General features: G+C 39.2%; 1 protein-coding gene and 1 pseudogene across 1 annotated transcript in view; both read right to left on the bottom strand.

Annotated features, from left to right (window-relative positions):
• SPTLC2 (serine palmitoyltransferase long chain base subunit 2) overlaps window positions 1–20,480 on the bottom strand; it is a 100,185-nt gene that overhangs the window by 46,873 nt on the left and 32,832 nt on the right. The window contains exons 3-9 of the mRNA XM_070797917.1: window positions 13,312–13,466; window positions 11,432–11,580; window positions 9,610–9,734; window positions 8,498–8,591; window positions 4,807–4,912; window positions 3,892–4,111; window positions 338–464 (exon numbers count right to left, since the gene is read on the bottom strand). Of these exons, the coding sequence (XP_070654018.1) occupies window positions 338–464; window positions 3,892–4,111; window positions 4,807–4,912; window positions 8,498–8,591; window positions 9,610–9,734; window positions 11,432–11,580; window positions 13,312–13,466 (976 nt within the window). The remainder of the gene's footprint in view (window positions 1–337; window positions 465–3,891; window positions 4,112–4,806; window positions 4,913–8,497; window positions 8,592–9,609; window positions 9,735–11,431; window positions 11,581–13,311; window positions 13,467–20,480) is intronic.
• Window positions 4,942–8,491, bottom strand: LOC109565385 (GTP-binding nuclear protein Ran pseudogene; annotated as a pseudogene).

Below are 20,480 nucleotides of genomic sequence, written 5' to 3' on the forward strand. Positions count from 1 at the left end.
ACATGAAATTATACAATTCAAGACCCTGAAGACTTATCACCTAAGACTTACCGTGAATACGTAGGACAGTGAGATTAAAGCCTCACCGTCTATAGACAAGACAACCATAGCCTGGGGAGTCAGTTGAGCCTGGCTACAGTGAGCCAGGCTAGTTGTCCGGGCACGTGCAGACACAGTGAAAAGTGGCCATAGACACCAAGACCTCACACACCCGTCAGCTCTGCCCAGAAGTATGCCTGTTTCCTCATTTTAGGAAAAAACCTCAAGAAAACAGAGCACGTCTGGCGGCTGAGTACTAACTGAGTCCAGGAAACTTTCCAGGGAAAGCAGGCCTTACCGAGGGTGGTGCCATCCTGCCCCATGATGCACTTCATGGCAGTGATGATCTGCTCTGCCACAGGCGGGGACAGCGACGCAGCGTACACCGCGCTGTGGGAATGCGTCCGCAGGTAGTCGATCAGCGCCTGGGGACGGCACAGAGGCAAGTCATTAGAGGCCGTGGGTAGGTGCACTGGCAACCTCTCTGCCTTCCGCCCAGGTGAAGGAAGCCTCCTCCCTTCAACAGCCCTGACTGGGGACGTCAGTCAGAGACACAAGGCCCACCACCACGGGCAGAGCACACTGTCAGCAACAACTGGGTTAGAAAAGAAGCAAGAGAGCTCCAGAAGAACATCTACCTCTGCTTCACTGACTGCGCTAAACCCTCTGACTGTGTGGATCACAACAAAAGGATCCGCATTTGTTGGAATGCGGAAAATTCTTAAAGAGGTGGGACTACCACCTTACCTGCCTCCTGAGAAACCTGTGTGCAGGTCAAGAAGCAACAGCTAGAACTGGACATGGAACAACGGATTGGTTCTAAATTGGGAAAGGAGTACGTCAAGGCTGTATGTTGTCACCCTGCTTATTTAACTTATATGCAGAGTACAGCATGTGAAATGCAGGGCTGGGGGAAGCATAAGCCGGAATCAAGATTGCTGGGAGAAATATCAATACCCTCAGACATGCAGATGACACCACCCTTATGGCAGAAAGTAAAGAACTGAAGAGCCTCTTGATGAAAGTGAAAGAGGAGAGTGAAAAAGTTGGCTTAAAGCTCAACATTCAGAAAACAAGATCATGGCATCTGGTCCCGTCATTTCATGGCAAATAGATGGGGAAAAAAATGGAAACAGTGGCAGATTTTATTTTCTTGGGCTCCAAAATCATTGCGGACAGTGACGGCAGCCATGAAATTAACAGGTGCTTGCTCCTTCGAAGAAAAGCTATGGAAAACATAGACAGTATATTAAAAAGCAGAGACATCACTTTGCCAACAAAGCTCAGTATAGTCAAAGCTATGGTTTTTCCAATAGTCATGTATGGATGTGAGAGTTAGACTACAAAGAGGGCTGACTGCCAAAGAATTGATGCTTTCAAATTGTAGTGCTGGAGAAGACTCTTGAGAGTCCCTTGGATACCGAGGATATCAAATGAGTCCATCCTAAAGGAAATCAGTCCTGAATATTCATTGGAAGGACTGATGCTGAAGTTCAAGCTTCAATATTTTGGCCACCTAATGCGTACAGACAACTCACTGGAAGAGACCCTGATGCTGGGAAAGACTGAGGGCAGAAGGAAAAGGGGGCAACAGAGGATGAGATGGTTGGATGGCATTACCGACTCAATGAACATGAGTTTGAGCATAAATTCTGGGAGACAGTGAAGGGCAGGGAAGCCTGGCATGCTGCAGACCACGGGGTTGCCAAGTGTTGGACGTGACTGAGCAACTAAACAGCAACATGCAACGCCCTTAGGCTTTGTTCTGTTTGTTATTTTGGCCATCCTGCACAGCTTGTGGGATCTTAGCTCCCCAACCAGGGACCGAACCCACACCCTCAGCAGTGAAAGTGTGGAGTCCTAACCACTGAACCATTGGGGAATTTCCTGTTTTGTTTTTTAAACATGCCACAACATGGAAGGATGAAAAACTAGTTTTAAAAAAGACCTCAATTTAGAGAACATATAATTTAATATTATAAACAGATTTACAATCCTAAATTAAACAAGAAAGTATTTGGATTGCTTTTAGATATGACTTACTTCTAAGTATTACAGAAAATATCATCTGCATCTTACCCCATGCCTGCAAAGCCCATCCTTACATTCCTGAGTAAGAGAAAGACAGTTCTCTAATGTCAATTTTAAAGACATTAAATATCCTCCAGATACACAGAGATTTATAAAATGATATAAATGTGGCAGAAATTAAACAGAAATTTACTGGTTTTTTCCTAAGATCATTAAAGCTATCTCACTGAATGAAAAAAAAAAACAAAACCAAAACCTTGTCTGCCAGTAAGAAAAATTTCCAAACAATCAATTATATATCCCTATTCTCTGATGCCTTTTAACTTCACTAAGTCTTTAAATAAAATGTGCATACAAAGAAGCTTATGTTTCAGACCCAAACCAGGAAACACAAAATGCAACCAGGAAACAGTGCAGTGTGTTACTTCGAAAATACAAAATACTGTACAAAACCCAATATAAAAAGGTAAATATATTGTATCTTGATGCTCTCCCAGAGTATTATTTTTCTATCTTTTGGTGTAGCAACAAATCTTACCAAAAAGCAATCAATTCTCCAAAGTAAGCCTGAGATAGTCTTTTCCTAATAACAAAAATTTAGGGCAAAAATCCATCGAACCTGACCAAAACCAGTGAAAATGGGGTTTCTCTAAAAGGAATCAATGATGAAGAGAAAGTCCCTGTTTTAAGATTCTCAGGGTCAAATTTTAAAGAGGAATTTAAGTACATTTAGAGTACCGTGCACAAATACTCGACATACAGTGGTTTTTTCCTAACATTGTGTATAGATTTTTTAAATAACTGTTTTATTGATACACAACTCATGTACTATAGTATTCTCTTTTTCACAGTGTGTAATACAGTATCTTTCAGTATATTCACAGAGCTGTCCAACTTTCATCACGATCTAATTTTAGAACATTTTCTTTACCTCAAAAAGAAACCTCGTATCCGTTAGTAGTCACTTTCCACTTCCCATATCTCCTTTGCCCCGGCAACCATTAACCTATTTCTGCCTCTATGATTTGCCTATTCTGGATATATCATATAAAAGAAATACTGTAACTGGTGAGCTTTTTTGACTTCTTTAACATAATGCTTTCAAGGTTATTTCCACATTATAGCACGGGCATGTATTATTTGTTAAGCCCTTGCTACAAATGTGAGCCAGGCACACTTATCTCTGTTTTACTGATAAGGAAACTTAAACATTAAGTACTTTGCCCAAGGTCTCACAAAGTTAGGAAAATACTCAAACCCGAACCTAGGGTTCTGTCTCCATGGCTCAACCATTCCCACCATGCTATACTGATTTTCAAATACCCCGGAGTTCATTATGTAGTTTTTGGATTGGCAAAGACAATGCTCTGTAGTACACCAGAGCCAGCAAAGTCTTGATGCTCACCCAAGACGCATTTGAGTCCAAGAGTAGGGGAAGAAACTGGTCTTCTGTCCCACTGGCTCCCATGATATGCCTGCTGTGTCTGAAATAGCGAGCACAACTCAGGCTCAACAGAAGACTGTGCGAACGGGCAGCACCCTGTGTGCTCTTTCATACAAGAGGGTATTCTGTCCTCAGACCAGGATGTGCTTTAGAATGAAGCTCCAAAAGGAAGACAACAATGAACAGAACCCGCCTTTGGTTTATCAGAGGCACTGAGAGGGGAGCTGAAGTCTGAAGCCTGCTGGCACCAGGTACCTGATCCACAAACAAATTCAGGATGTCCACATCCAAGTTCGGGACTCTACCTCCTCAAAACTTAAATCTAGTAGCCAGGGCCTTAGTGTACCTTAACTGCTCGATTGTCAGGGCCCGTTTACCTTCTTGCCTCCGATGTATCCTCCAGAAGCACCAAAGCTTTTTGTGAATGTTCCCATCATGATGTCCACATCCTCAGGATCCAGGCCAAAGTAGTCCACCACGCCTCGTCCTGTAGGGCCCAGAGCCCCGATGCTGTGAGCTTCATCTAGATACAAGTACGCCTTGTATTTCTTCTTCAGGGCAATCACTTCAGGAAGGCGAACAATAGACCCCTCCATGCTGGCAAAACAGGGGAAAATACACACACACACGGAGACTTTTTAACTCTCAAAACCAGGAGGTGGCCACTTTATTATTATAAGTTCATTGCTTTTAAAAATGATCTGACAATGCTGCTTGTGGTTTTAAACTGGCAACGACAGACAATGCCATGGCTAGGCAGATATCCAGAGGAAAGGAGATTGGATCTTTTAAAACAAACACCAGAATACAAGTGACCTTAATTCACCACAGAGGGACAGAGGTCACAGTAGATTCTTCTAAAGTTTGTAATTACAGGCAACATTTGACTTTACACATATTGCATGTGTAATTAAAGTTACACGAAAGAATAAAAAACATTAGGAGGTGGAAGAATAAATACAAGGGCTGCAAACAGGTAAACAATATAAAATGTTTCTTAAAATTAAATGGCATGTAATTTGTTCTGACACATTAGAAAACATATTCTAATTCTTTTCCTTATGTGTAAACTCCCTATACAAACAGTGGAAAAATAATGGACCCAAAAAGAAAGGAGACTTGGAGATGATATATATAGCATGATGAAAAGAATAAAGGCGACCCAGGTATTTTAACAAGTCAGAAACTCTGTCTCCTTAGTTTTCAAAGGGGTCTAGATTAGTGTCCCCTTCAACTTAAAAATTCTATGACTTCATGTGGCAAATCAGACAGAATAAATATAGCAGGATTACCTATATATTCCCTCCACAAGGATTAGAATTTTCTTCCAGGGCCTTCGTGTCCGAGGCTGACCATAAACAATGGCATCTTTCAACAGCTTCTCTAGGCTTTGCATATCTGTAGCACACAAAAAAGAATTTCAGCACAAAGTATCTTCCTCTTTTCTAACTTTATTCCTAAAATGCAAATATACATTTCTTATTCAGGAAGCATGTCTCAGATAGCAAAGGACATTAACATACTTAGAATCGGACAGAACAAAAACGGGGCAAAATGGGTAGGTTACCGATAACTTGAATTAAAATCTCATTTAAAATGTAACAAGTGTTCAAAAACACCAGAAACTCAATTAAATGAGTGTGGTAAAGTTGACTTAGTTGGTTAGCATGTTTATGAAATGACCGATTTTTTTCATGAAATTTCATTTAGCTTTTTTTGTATTTAAACAATCAAATGTATCTTTAATCCTAGTCATCCATTCAGAAGTAAACGCATAAAGAAAGCTGAGTAAGAAAATGAGAATAAACTACTATAAACACATACACCTTCTAAATAGCAAATATGGGAGAAAAACTTCTAAGTGCATATCCATTTCCTTTCACCTAGGATATATTCAATAAAAGCTTGTTAAGTAGTTTTATCTTGGTAGTGGTTAGAAATAACACCAGTCTGGACAGGCATGAATCTATATGTTAAACAAGCCTGGCAATCAGTAGAGACTGTTCCATGTTTGACTTGACCAGCTGTCTGTCTACAACCAAGTTCTTGGGGCTCTGCTGTTACGGCAATTACCAGGCCTAGGAAACACTTGCGGGTGTACTGCCATTAAGGAGAATAACTTTCCTGTTAAAGATAAACACTTGGAAGACCACTGTTACTACCACTACAGACTTCACACTTAAAATATATGTCCTGAAACAAGGCCCTTGAGAGTTCTCCGCCCAAAAATGTATGCAACATGAAGTTTAGGGTATATTTATCAGGGGTGGGAGACACCCTTGTCATAAATCTGGTTCGTTACTGTTCATCACTGAAGGGAGGGGTTACAAAGTCACACGGATTTGCTCTCTTTATAAAATAACCGGTAGAAAAGAGAAGTAAGGTAATAAGAACACACACTGTAAACACAAATAAAATGGCCAAAAGTTGACTGTTTACACTTTCAGTTATTCATAGCAAAGCAATCTTATCTGCTATCTAACCCAGAAAAAGGAGATGCTCCCACAAAGTAAAAAATCTGATCTGAAGCTGCCCTCTGATCACAGAGAGGGCAATGTGTGGCAATTAGCAGAAGACAAGTAAAAATGGACTCATTGTTTTAGCTTCCTCTGTTTATACAGAGAAAGGAAGAGAAAAATAAAATGTTGATTTAAAATTTTACATGAAAGAAAATACCCGAATTCTTGACCATATTATCTACTTAGGAAACAAAATTCAATACTTTTCTCATAGTATACTCTCCAAATCCCATGTAAATTAGAGATTTAGACAAAAAACATACCACAAAATGACCAGAAGAAAAAGTAAGAGAATAATCTGAGAATGAGAAAGGCCATCACACAAAATCCAAACAAAAGTCGTAAAACAGTAAATGTGACATCAACCTTTCAGCAAGTCCACAGGGCAAGACACTAAAAACAAAGTTAAAAATAAAAAATACTGCAACACAAAGGGCTCTTATAACCAGTAAAAAGAGAAACAGTTTGAAAATCACCAATTTACAAAGAAATACAAAGACAATAACTCTGTATAAAAAGTTGCTCAACACCTAATAAATAAAAATTAATGTTATTGGACTTATTAGATTAGGAAAGCATTTAAATGATACATGTTGGCCTGTAAGTAGAAACAGTCACTGTTTTTGATTTCAGGTGTTGTTGAGTAAAAATCTGTACAGTGCTTGGAGGCAATCTGGAAAAGTATAGCAAATGTCTATCATTTTAACCATGCATTCTAAAGACTGCTGGGAATTTACCCTAAGGCACTAATCAGACTAGTGAGGAAAATATGAATGTAGGTGGAACTGCTTCTAGCAGAGAAACTCAGAAACAGCCTGGATGTTCCAACGGAAGGACGGACTGAATGAGAGCACAGCCTGCCACCTCACTCCGACAGGAGGCAGGCGCATGTACCGCCATAGTTCCCAGTGTGCTTCAAGAAAACAAGTCATACAACGGTGCTTCATAAATCCCGCTTACATAAAACAAAATGCTGTATGTGTCATTCTCATTGTAAAGCATTTCAGACAAAGACAGAGATGAAAGGTTATTACCATCCGTAAACCTTCCATCCAGAGGCATACATCTAGTATTTGAGTGTACCTTCTTTCAGACTTTTGTCTGACGTTTGTCTAAAAGACTTCTTCTGTCTTTTAGACCTTTGTGTACACATTTTGGTAAAAGATGATATTAAACAGTTTGGTCATATCTCTTCACTCCACGAGAGCATTTTAACCTGGAAAGCTATGCGTTTTTATTACAATTATTTTAATAATGCACTAAGATATTTCCATTTAGGGAAAGTCTTGGCCTAGTGCCACTTTTCTCTGCTTTTATGGCACCTGTTCATATCTGCATTTCAGTATTTGTCTGTTGTATTCTAACTAGTGGTTTGTCTACAGTCTCTTTAGCAACCAGTCAGAGATCTGGAGATCAGGAAGCCTGCTTTATTTCACTTCAGTACCCACAATATTATGGCAAGACAGGCATCTAGTATAAATGCATACTGAACAAGTGATTTATAAACAAGGAAGATGAAAAAGTTCAAAGTCAGAAAAAGAACAATGTTTTACTTTGTACCGAAAGGCTTCCTTTAGCCTTTATTTTTATTCCAATGAGAACGATAGTAACTTTATTTTTTTAGATATTTGAAATACAACTTCATTCTGATTCTAAACGCAAAGGAATGCGAATGACAGCAACAAACAAGACTGCACCTCTCAATACTGTCAAGAGCAGGCATGGCGACAAACTCCAAGTTAGGGTCTCCAATCAGTTTTCTAGCAAGCCAGAGGAAGGGCCTTTCGAAGTTGTAGCTACTTTTGGCAGAAATGTCATCATTCTGAAGATTCTTCTTTCGGTGGAAGACAACTGACTTTGCCTTAACCTTTCTGTCCTTAATATCCACTTTGTTGCCACACAACACAACTGGGATGTTCTCACATGCTCGTAGTACCAGATCTCTATGCCAGTTAGGCACATTCTTGTAAGTAACTCTTGATGTAATGTCAAACATTATAATGGCACACTGAGCTTGTATATAATAGCCATCTCTCAGTCCACCAAATTTCTCCTGACCAGCTGTATCCCATACAGTGAACTTCATCTGTCCTCTGTTGGTATGGAACACCAGAGGATGGACCTCAACACCCAAGGTAGCTACATGCTTCTTCTCAAATTCACCAGTCAGATGACGCTTCACGCATGTCATTTTTCCAGTACCACCATCACCAACCAAAACAAGTTTGAACTGAACTTGGGGTTCTCCTTGGGCAGCCATTGCGATGTTACTTCCAGAAGCGTCTCCGCACCTGTCTAACTCAGATAGTAACTTTTAAAACACAGGACCAGAACTTATATTTTAGGTATTGGTACTTCAGTTTCATTTACAGTTTCAACTGTTAATGTAACTAATTGTTACCACTGCCACTAATCCAAACAATCCTAAATCCTAAAGCCAGAGTAGATTTCACAACAAACTCACTGTTGTGTTTGAAGACTCGAATGGTTGCTCCTGAGAGTCTGGCTCCCAGAACCAGTGAAGCATGGTTCAGTTCATCACTCAGAATCAGGCAACCCTGCAAAATCACCAGGAGAGGAAGATAAGAATCTGAGGGGAAAGGTTTAGTTAGACGAACTACAAAACGCTAAAACCATTAATAATTATATTTTAGTAGGGAAAGTCTGCACAATGGCAAAGGTATCAGTTTGCTCTGAAGTCTTTGTTTATAATACTGATAGTATAAAATATTAGCTTATTATATACTAAGTATTACATAAATCATATTGTTATTATTGTTTAGACGCTGTAACTTTTTCCATCCTTTTACTTTTAGCCTGTGTCTTTAATTAAAAAAAAAAACTTTTAATCTAACTTGACAATCCATCTTCTACTTAGAAATACAAACCGTTTATGTTTAATGTGACATCAATATAGTTGTGTTTAAATCTTCTCTCTTGCATATATATATATATGTATGTGTATGTGAGTGCCAAGTCACTTCACTCATGTCTGACTCTTTGTGACCCTATAGACCATAGCCTGCCAGGCTCCTCTGTCCACGGAGATTCCCCAGGCCACAATACAGGAGTGGGTTGCCATGCCCTCCACCAGGGAATCTTCCCAACCCAGGGATCAAACCTGAGTCTCTTATGTCTCCTGCATTGGCAGGCAGGTTCTTTACCACTAGTGCCACCTGGGTCGCTCAATGTGCGTGCGTACACACACACTTTGCCCAAAGATCTCTGAACAATGTGCATTACAGTAACAACAAGTATTAGGGACCTATATACTTTCATATTTTTCTACTAGAAGAAACAACCTGATTAATAATTTCCAAACTAAACATCCGTTCTCCCATTATTTTAGTCTTTTATGAGATTTTATTTATAAGAATTCCTTTAAAACGAAATGAAGAAACAGTCATCTAAAGGCAATACAGAAAAAAATCATGGGTTCCAGTAAAAAAGCTTCAACTGATGTTAAGTTTCCACGGGATACACTTATACAAAATTTTTCCGGCTTGCCTGAATGTTTTACAAAACAAAAGAAGATATACATGAGGGAGCTTTCCTAAGTGACAGACTAAATCTTACTTTGCTAACAAGTGCAGGAATGTTCATTGAATTTGTTGCAAATCCCATGCCATATGCCATAGCAGCTTCTACTCCCAAGAAATTTGCCACAAGCTTCTCTAGTTCTTCATGCTTGTCCAGGTTTCCTGTGTGAAGAAGTTAATGAAGTCAATGTCACCAAAGTTCAAATTTAAGAGTTACTCATTACTTTAGAAAAAGAAACCACAGCCTGTGTTATAAGCTTTTCAGACTGAAGTCTAGTGAAGGAGTCAGTATCATGAAGAGTCAAGGCTCATAAAGACACAACAGCTGGATAAAATCGGATGCAGCACTTGTGGCGCTTCTGTAAAGAGGGTTGCCAACAATGTCTCCCATTCCTATTCACACGTGCTGGTTCCAAGGCTATGCCGTGAGAGGCCTGGCAGCACCTGCTTTTATACATTTGAAGTCAGCTGCCATGTAAAATAGTCTGGAAAGCCTTGATAAAGAGAGATCATGTGGACAGGGAAGGGCTCTTAGAGACTAAGGAAGGAAGGGGCAGGGCTCACCATCAGCTGAGGTGCCAGACATGCAAGTGATGCTATCATGGATACGCTATCCTCAGTCATAATACCCCAGCTGACCCCACGTGGAGCTGCGATAAACGTCAAGTTCTTTCCAAATGACAGGATCACAAGCAAATAAATATATGTTTCTGTTTTGAGCCACTAAGTTTTGGAATGGTTTGTCATGTAGCAAAAGGTGAGTTAAAGAACACATTCCCTAACTTTGTATTATGATTTTAAATCAGTGCTCAAATCCATAAGGAACAACGTTCATCAATGATACTGGCTACATGTAGAAGAGAAACAATGCTGAGAGAGAAGACTGCTGAATTAGGATGCTATGTGTTCTTTAAAGCTTAAGCAAGTGATTTATCCTCTCTGGGCCTCTGTTTCTTATCTGTTTAACACCAATAATAACATCTGCTCTATCTACCTCATGACATTGTTATAAAGATCAAAAGAGATAAGATGTTCGAGCAATTCATAAAGGGCCATAAAGATACAAGGTGTGGTCACTCTGTGTCATCACTGCATAAGGCTCCCTTAAGCACATCACTGGGGATCCCAAGGAAGAACGACTCAGCAGCACTTGCCATTCTCTAGACCCATGAGAAACCATAATGAACAACTCTTTAACCTACTAAGTTTTGGGGTGATCCACAGGAATAAATATCCAGAAAGTTGTCTTATAACTTTTATGGTTATCAGTTCTCTTCAACAAGATACAAAAATTAAGACTCTTCCTTTGAGCTTAAATAAACTAAATCTCTTTGTAGACAACTGTTCGCTTTTATGTTTTATAGACTTGTAATAATAATAAAAGAGTTAACATTTATTGAGGGTTTACCACGGTATAAGCACTTTACATGAATCAGCCTATTTAATTCTTGAAACAGCCCTATAAGGTAGGAATTACTATTAGCCCCAATTTACCAGTATGGAAGCAGGTTAACCCTCATTTGCCCATGGGCTCAGTATACCAGTAAAAAGTTCTCTCAATCACTATCATTTAACCAATAAAGTCAACATTAAAGCTATAAATGAAACAAATACCTAATGGAACTTTTCTAGAGATAGTATGTATGTAAAACATAATGGAAAAGATAAAAATATCTCAAAACACACTGAAGCATTAAAATCATCCATCACTTCAGAAAAATAAAGCATTCTTTACTTGATCTAAACTCCACAGCAAAGTATGTATTTGGATGTTCATATTCTAGCTCTGTATCAGTATTTTCCCTCCTGAGAAAAAGAGTTAAGAACATGAGCTGACCAAACTAATAGCCTATGCTTACCAATTTCCTGCCGAGTGCTGCACACTCCAACTCCATACTCCTCTAGGACTTTGGCAGCTGCCTCCTGACATGGTCCAGTGTTCCTCGCAAATCCGAGATAGTTGTAGGAACCCATGTTTATAACATCTTTAATTACATTCCCTGTGTACCTGTATTTCAACAGCATAAAAGTTCATGAAATTCAGGAGCAAGTCAAATACTTACATGTGATAATAAACTTATTGATAATACAAAAGGAAGCACCATCTGTAGGAATTAAGAGAGAATATGGTCTCCATGAAAAGCAGCTCAGACTCACTACCAATTAGGAAGGTGGACATTAAAACAAAATATCAATTTTCACTTATCAATAGGGATGTTTAAAAACTAACTACATCATGGGAATTCCCTGGTGGTCGGTCCAGTGATTAGGACTTGACGCTTTCACTGTTGTAGCCTGGGTTCAATTCCTGGCCAGGAAACTCTAAGATCCCACAAGCCATGCAGCATGACTCTGAAAAATTTTTTAATTAAAAAAAAAAAAAAGAAAAATCTGACCATATTCAGTGTTGGCCAGGACACTTTCATAAGCTGTAGATAAGAGTATCTTTTCCTTTTGGAGGGCAGTTTGGCAGTACTTACCTAACAAACCTATCGTTTTTGAATGAACTTTTTGGCCAACTCAATACATATTTTTGACTGAGCAATTCCTACACACATATAAAAGGATATATGCTTAAGGATCCTTCAAGTTACTACACAATTCACCTACCATGTCCCTTTCTCAGGCACATGGATCAGTGACATTCCACACGGTGGAAGAACAGTCAGCCCTGGACCCCAGAATAAGGATCACAGTTCAGAGGCTTTACTGGTCTAAGATGGTCATGAAGTATAAACAAAGAATTAACTGCTGCTGTCTTAACTCAGAGATCTGGGGTTTTTAAGATAGGATGAGGCAGCCCAATGTGTTCTACATTATATGTATCTATATTTTAGAATACTAAGTAGCCACTACAAATAATGAGCTTGGTGAATAGGCACAAGAAAGATGTTACTGATATGTTAGCAAGCAAAAAAGCAAGATGTAAAATACTTTCTATATTAAGATCCCATAATCAAAACACTGTGTGCAACCCCCGTAATACACTACATACATACGCCACAGAAAATATCTGGAGGAATAATATACAATCAACTGATAATAATGGTCATCTCTAGGAAGTGAGCATTTGTGGAGAGGTGGATTTGCAAAAGGACAGTGGTTAGTTCTCATAGGAGACCTTCACTTTATTTGTATTATCTTTAAAAAAAAAGATAATAATAATGACCATACAACCATGAAAAGCTTGCACAATATAAACAAAATTTTATCAATATATAAAATCTTCTAATCTGTGCTCTGTGACAACCTAGAGCGCTGGCATGGGTGGGAGATGGAGGGAGGTTCAAATGGGAGAGGACATATATATATACCTATGGCTGATTCATGTTGATGTATGGCAAACTAATTATCCTCCAATTAAAAAAAATTAGTTTTCTAAACAGTTCAATCCATTTAAGTAAAAACACTCCTTGAATCATCTCAGAAATCAAAATATCCATAAATAAATTCAGACACTTGACTCTACTAAACGGCCCAACAAAAAGGACGATTTTTCTTTGTGTGTGTTCTTTTCAGTAAGTCCAATTTTTTTTCAGTTATAATCCAACAGTGGCAGATGTCACAGAGAGATGCATTTTAAAAATCTCCAAAACAATGAACAACATGCAAGAAAGTTAATCATGCTGTATTGCACTCTCAATACTTCTACTCCTGCTTTGACAGAATACTCTAACTGCAACAGAAAATCTTCTAAGGTGAAGAAATCCACTGAAATAATTTCCCAACCAAGACTCACTTGAAGGACCAGTTGTAGTCATGAGACTGTCTCTCCATAATGTCCACCCTGGCTCCAGGCACACTGCAGATGGGCCGGTTCCAGTTGTCTCTGATCCTCATGTAGAGATTCCTCGTGTAGAAGTTCTCGAAATCCTGGTACAGTGACACAAAGTCCTGCCAACGAATGGTGAGATGCCATATGTTTAACTGAGTTTCTCTGCACAACTTCTCTTTTCATAGTACAAGAGCACTTTAGAAGGAGAGGTCAGTTATTCAGAATTAACTGATACGGAAAACATTTGGGAAGGCATCCATTCTTTCTGTTGTTTTAAACAACTCAACCAGATAAAAATCACTTAGCTTTGACCGATGAGCTCTAAGAAAATGGTTGCAAGTCACTACACGATTGCATGAAAGTAGGGTCAAAGAATTTAACTTCGTAAAGCAGACCTCATAAAAATAAAACTTAGTTGTACAATTCTGTCAATAAATGATTTTCCCTTCTAATAACCTTAATAACACTGTACTCTGCTCCATCTCTGCCCCATAATGTACTAGGGGAAATGCCATAAAATCCTATAATTCCAATTTCAACCAAGAAAAATAATTCCAAAATTAAGATTCCATTCTCTGCATATTTTCAAGGATCAAAAGGAAATTAATCCAAAGAAGAATTATAAATAAGAAAAACTAAAAGGTAGGTTATAGAAAGACACCTGTCTTAGGTTTCTTTCCTTGGATGGGAGTTTTAAAAAAAATCTCAAAATGAATTTCCATGATCAAGACTTTAGACTTTAAAGATCTCCCTTATAAGTTACGCTAAATTCTAAGTCTATAAAAAATAGTCACAGTGGAGCTTTAATTAAGACATAATGTTCTGCTCAGAGCAGAGTGACCAGACCACATGAGGTCTACTTGAGGGTAATTGGTAAACAAAACAGAAGAAAACTATACCAGAGTTTTACAACAGTCAGCAAACTACTGAGCTTCTAGCCCTCAGATCTGGGCTTGGTGCCAACCCAAATTAATCTTTTAAATAAGCTAATCAAAAATATTAAAACTTTAAGCCTTATTCTGTAAAAGATTTTCGCTGCTAAAGAAGGCTCTACATAAAACTTTAAAATTAACAACCTTCTAGGACACTGGACTCTAAAGTGCCTACTAAATAAATAAACCTCACAGTAGATAAAAATCTCCTTAAATAAAGCTGAAGTAAAGTCACAAAGTTCTCCGGAATTTGTGGTACCTGATACCATCTCTCCTGCAACTGGTAAAGAGTCGGACATGACTGAGCGACTGAACTGAACTGAACTGAAGAGAAAATATCCACAGATGCTCTGTCTGTCACAACTGGAAGTTTACTACTCAAATATTCGGTGGGCCAAAAAGCTTCTTCAGTTTTTTGTGTGCTGTGTGCTTAGTTCGTCAGTCGTGTCCAACTCTTTGCGACCCAGGGACTATAGCCCACCAGGCTCCTCTGTCCTTGGGGATTCTCCAAGTAACAGTACTGGAATGGGATGCCACACCCTTTTCCAGGGGATCTCCCCAACCCAGGGATCGAACCCAGGTCTCCCGCACTGCAGGTGGATTCTTTACCATCTGAGCCACCATGAAGCCCAAGAATACTGAAGTGGGTCTGTGCTGTGCTTAGTCACTCAATTGTGTCCGACTCTTTGTGACACCATGGACTGTAGCCTGCAAGGCTTTCCTGCCCATGGGGATTCTCCAGGCAAGAATAATGGAGTGGGTAGCCTTTCCCTTCTCCAGGGGATCTTCCCAACCCAGGGATTGAACCCAGGTCTCCAGCACTACAGGTGGATTCTTTACCATCTGAGCATACAACCAAACTTCCCGACCCAGGAATCAAACTGGGCTCTCCTGCACTGCAGGCAGATTCTTAAAAATAAAAAACATTTTCATTTTCACCAAGAACTTTACTGAACATATTCACCATTTTGTTCCATTACCTTCTGCTATTTTTTAGGCAACTTCATAATTCCACCTTCCCTAAACTTTCTATCATTTTGAGCAAAGAACTGTTCCAGGTGCCTTTTACAGTCTTCCAGGGAGTTGAAATTTTTCCTACTAAGAGAATTTTGTAAAGTTCGAAATAAATGGAAATCCAAAGGTGCAATGTCTGGTGAATATGACAGATGTATCAGAACTTCCCAGCCAAGCTGTAACAGTTTTTGCCTGGTCATTAAAGAAACATGCAGTCTTGCAGCATCCTGACGGAAGATTATGCACTTTCTGTTGACTAATTCCAGATGCTTTTTGTCAAGTGCTTTCAGTTGCTCTAAGAGGAAGCAATACTTGTTGGAATTAATTGGATGAAGACCAACAAAGCCTTTGGTGTTCAATTCGCTTGCCCTATGATCTCTTTTCGTTCCAACATTATTGTATAGTATCCACTTTTCATTGCCCATCACAGCTTGTTATAAAAATGGAACTTTTCATCATATTTCAGTAGAGAATCACATGTGGAAACATGGTCAAGAAGGTTTTTATTCACTTATGTGGAATCCAAACATCAAAGTGATTACCATAACCAAGCAGGTGTAAATTATTTCCAACGCTTTATCTGGATATTTTGAATATGTTACCTATCTCCTGTGTGATATAATGTTCAGTTCAGTTGCTTAGTTGTGTCCAACTCTTTGTGACCCCATGAATTGCAGCACGCCAGGCCTCCCTGTCCCTCAGCAACTCCCGGAGTTCACTCAGACTCACGTCCATCGAGTCAGTGATGCCATCCAGCCTTCCTCTGTCATCCCCTTCTCCTCCTGCCCCTAATCCCTCCCAGCATCACGGTCTTTTCCAATGAGTCAACTCTTCGCACGAGGTGGCCAAAGTATTGGACTTTCAGCTTCAGCATCAGTCCTTCCAGTGAACACCCAGGACTGATCTCCTTTAGGATGGACTGGTTGGATCTCCTTGCAGTCCAAGGGACTCTCAAGAGTCTTCTCCAACACCACAGTTCAAAAGCATCAATTCTTCGGCACTCAGCTTTCTTCACAGTCCAACTCTCACATCCATACATGACCACTGGAAAAACCATAGCCTTGACTAGACGGACCTTTGTTGGCAAAGTAATGTCTCTGCTCTTTAATATGCTATAATGTTGGTTGTTCTCAATTAATGTCTTGATTTGACACATTAGTTAATCAACTTCAACTGGTCTCCCCGATGGTAAAGCATCATCTGGTGAAAAATCTCCAGCATGAAACTTCACAAACCACTTTTGATAGATAAGTACCTTCTCCATACACCATACAAATATTTTTTTGTGTGTTTCAGCTGCATTTTTACCTTTCTTGAAATAATAAAACATAGAATCTGCCTGCAATACAAGATACCAGGGTTTGATCTCTGGGTTGGGAAGATCCCTTGGAGAACGGAATGGCTACCCACTCCACTATTCTTGCCTGGAAAATTCCATGGACAGAGAGGAGCCTGGTGGGTTACAGTCCAAGGGTTGCAAGTCAGACACAAATGAACAACTAACACTTCCACTTTCTTTTCTCAACATGGAGAAAATGTTTTTCTTTTCTCTTCCATCTTCAATATTTAAATAGCTACACAAAAATTCAGCAATTTTGATAATTTTATTAAAATGCACACTGATGTAACACCTGTCACAATACAATCTAACAAAATTTTTGAATGAGTTAAAGACAACTAAGTGCTACTAGAGCCAGGAAAAACCAAACAAACCTTTTCTCCAACCCAATAAATAAGAGCCACATTGGGGGTAGAGGAGTAAAAGCTGAGCTTGCAGTTCATCGGCAGTGTGAGAGACAGGCTATAATAAGCGATGGCTGCAAAGCTGCTGCTGCTAAGTCGCTTCAGTCGTGTCCAATTCTGTGCGACCCCACAGATGGCAGCCCACCAGGCTCCTCTGTCCCTGGGATTCTCCAGGCAAGAACACTGGAGTGGGGTGCCATTTCCTTCCAATGCATGAAAGTGAAAAGTGAAAGTGAAGTCACTCAGTCGTGTCCAACTCCGTAGCGACCCCATGAACTGCAACCTACCAGGCTCCCCTGTCCATGGGATTTTCCAGGCAAGAGTACTGGAGTCGGTTGCCATTGCTTTCTCCGGCTGCAAAGCTAGCATTTCCCAAATGTCTCAAGACAAAACTCCAGGGAATTCCCTGGTGGTCCAGGGGTTAAGACTCGGAGCTTCACTGCTGTTGGGCCTGGGTTCAGTCTTTGGTTGGGGAACTAAGATTCCATAAGCTGCACAATGCAGCTAAAAAAAAAATAAATAAAACTCCAGCATATACTGTATAAAAGGATTTTGGCCCCATGACGAAGAAGCTTTCTCTGAAAAGCCGAATAATGGGGCCATGTGCGGGTACATACATCCATATAGAAAAATGGCTGAACAAGCCTGTGCTTATTCTGCGTTCAAACCAGTCTTTCAGCCACAGGAAGTAAGTGACACAGATGACAAGAATCCCTGAGGGAATGTTTTACTTGAACTGCAGAGGTCAAAAGCCAGGGGCCCACTTTCTGACAGCTAGTTTATTTCTCTCATGTAAAAATAGGTAAAATAGGTACTAATTATAGCACAGGGAAGCAATTTTTTAAGAATTAATAATTTCTATCACAACCTAAGTTTAACTTACCAACCATATTATATACAGCCATATTATACACCTTTACACATCTATACTATGTCCAGATATATGCTCTTCCTTCTTTATCTTATTAGACTGAATCACATTGAAATTATCATTTTAGCAGTTCAAAAATGGTCAAATATTGGTATTTTCATGTGATTTGATGTATATTTATTATTTAAAATGCAACGAAAACAGGAAAACAAATTCACAGATTTAGAACAAAATACCTTAAACAAAGTACAAAGGCACTATTCATAAAGGAAGACGGATAAATCTGCTTACTTTAAAAGAACTTCTGTTCATTAAAAGACACACACAGAAAACTTAAGGCTGATTCACGCTGATGTTTGGTAGAAACCAACACAATACTGTAAAGCAATTATTCTTCAATCAAAAACAAATAAGTTTTTTAAAAAGATATACACAGAGTGGCAAGACAAGTCACAAAATGGGCTTAGACAATTGTAAAATGTCTTCTAGAGGACATAAAAATTTCCTATAAACAGCTAAGAAAAAAACAAAACAAAAGAGAAAGCCAAGAGATAAACAGGCCAAAGATTTTAACTGGCACTTCACAAAATAGAAACATCAAATAATCATTAAACATAATGCAAAAGTGTTTAGCTTAATTGGGCAATTGAGAAATGCAAATTAAAACTACAATGAGATACCAGACATAAATACACCAGAACTGGCAAAAAAAAAAATTTAATTCTGACAATAGTAATTGTTGGTTAGGATGTGGAACAATGAGAACTCTCAAACACAGCTGGTAAGTGTAAAAAATAGTACAATCACTTTGAAAAAGTTTGTTACTATTTAGTAAAGTTGAAGACACGCATATTCTATAACCCATGTATTCTAAGACTTGAGAAATTCATAGATACATGTTCAGGAAACATACATTAGAAAACTGACAGCAGCTTTATGAGTCACTGACAAAAACTGGAAAAAAAAAAAAAAAGCCTCAATGTCCACTGACACTAGAGTAGATAAACTTTATTAGTTATACTCTTACATTGGGATTCTATTCAGCGATGAAAACAAATGAAGCAGAAGTACACCATAAGACAGCTGAATCCTATGCTGAATACATAAACTAAGGCACAAAACATACACACAATGCAAATCCATTTATAGAATGTTCAAAACTGGGCTTAACTAAATTGTATTGCTTATAGATATACATGCAGATGATAAAACCATAAAGAAAAGTCAAGACAATCGCTAGCCTAAGGGAGAGGGAAAAGGCAGGACTGAGAAGCGACATGTGGGGGTGCGGTTTCTGACGTGACAGCAATGTGTTACCTCTAAGGTGGTAGTTTCATCACTGCTCACTTATATAAGCACTCATTACAACCACATCCACTTTTTTATTAACCTTTCAAGATGTGTGGTGTACATATGTATATATTGGTTATATATAACCAATAAACAGGTTAAAAAGTAAAGGAAAGAGCATTTTTCAATAAATCTCACACAGAAGTTTTACATGACAAAGTCTGTTGAACTGCCTGGCTCAACAGCATGTAACCCAATTTGCTTTAACATCTGACCGCAAGAAAACCCACTGTGTCTGCTGACACTAAGGCACGTAGCTATTCGGGAAACATCAGGGTGCTTCCAAACCTTCGGCCACTGAAACTGAAGGCTACACACCGGAAACCTTTGCTTTAAAAATGCTCTAGAAAAACATCTATTTCTGCTTTATTGACTATGCCAAAGCCTTTGACTGTGTGGATCACAATAAACTGTGGAAAATTCTGAAAGAGATGGGAATACCAGCCCACCTGACCTGCCTCTTGAGAAACCTATATGCAGGTCAGGAAGCAACAGTTAGAACTGGACATGGAACAACAGACTGGTTCCAAATAGGAAAAGGAGTACGTCAAGGCTGTATATTGTCACCCTGATTATTTAACTTATGTGCAGAGTACATCATGAGAAACGCTGGGCTGGAAGAAGCACAAGCTAGAATCAAGATTGCCAGGAGAAATATCAATAACCTCAGATATGCAGATGACACCACCCTTATGGCACAAAGTGAAGAGGAACTCAAAAGCCTCTTGATGAAAGTGAAAGAGGAGAGTGAAAAAGTTGGCTTAAAGCTCAACATTCAGAAAACTGAAGAAGATCATGGCATCTGGTCCCATCACTTCATGGGAAATAGATGGAGAAACAGTGGAAACAGTGTCAGATTTTATTTTTTTGGGCTCCAAAAATCACTGCAGATGGTGACTGCAGCCATGAAATTAAGACGCTTACTCCTTGGAAGGAAAGTTACGACCAACCTAGATAGTATATTCAAAAGCAGGGACATTACTTTGCCAACAAAGGTCCGTCTAGTCAAGGCTATGGTTTTTCCAGTGGTCATGTATGGATGTGAGAGTTGGACTGTGAAGAAAGCTGAGTGCTAAAGAATTGATGCTTTTGAACTGTGGGCTGGAAAAGACTCTTGAGAGTCCCTTGGACTGCAAGGAGATCCAACCAGTCCATCCTAAAGGAGATCAGTCCTGGGTGTTCACTGGAAGGACTGATGCTGAAGCTAAAACTCCAATACTTTG

The sequence above is a fragment of the Bos indicus genome, chromosome 10 (assembly GCF_029378745.1).
Source record: "Bos indicus isolate NIAB-ARS_2022 breed Sahiwal x Tharparkar chromosome 10, NIAB-ARS_B.indTharparkar_mat_pri_1.0, whole genome shotgun sequence".
Taxonomy (NCBI): domain Eukaryota; kingdom Metazoa; phylum Chordata; class Mammalia; order Artiodactyla; family Bovidae; genus Bos; species Bos indicus.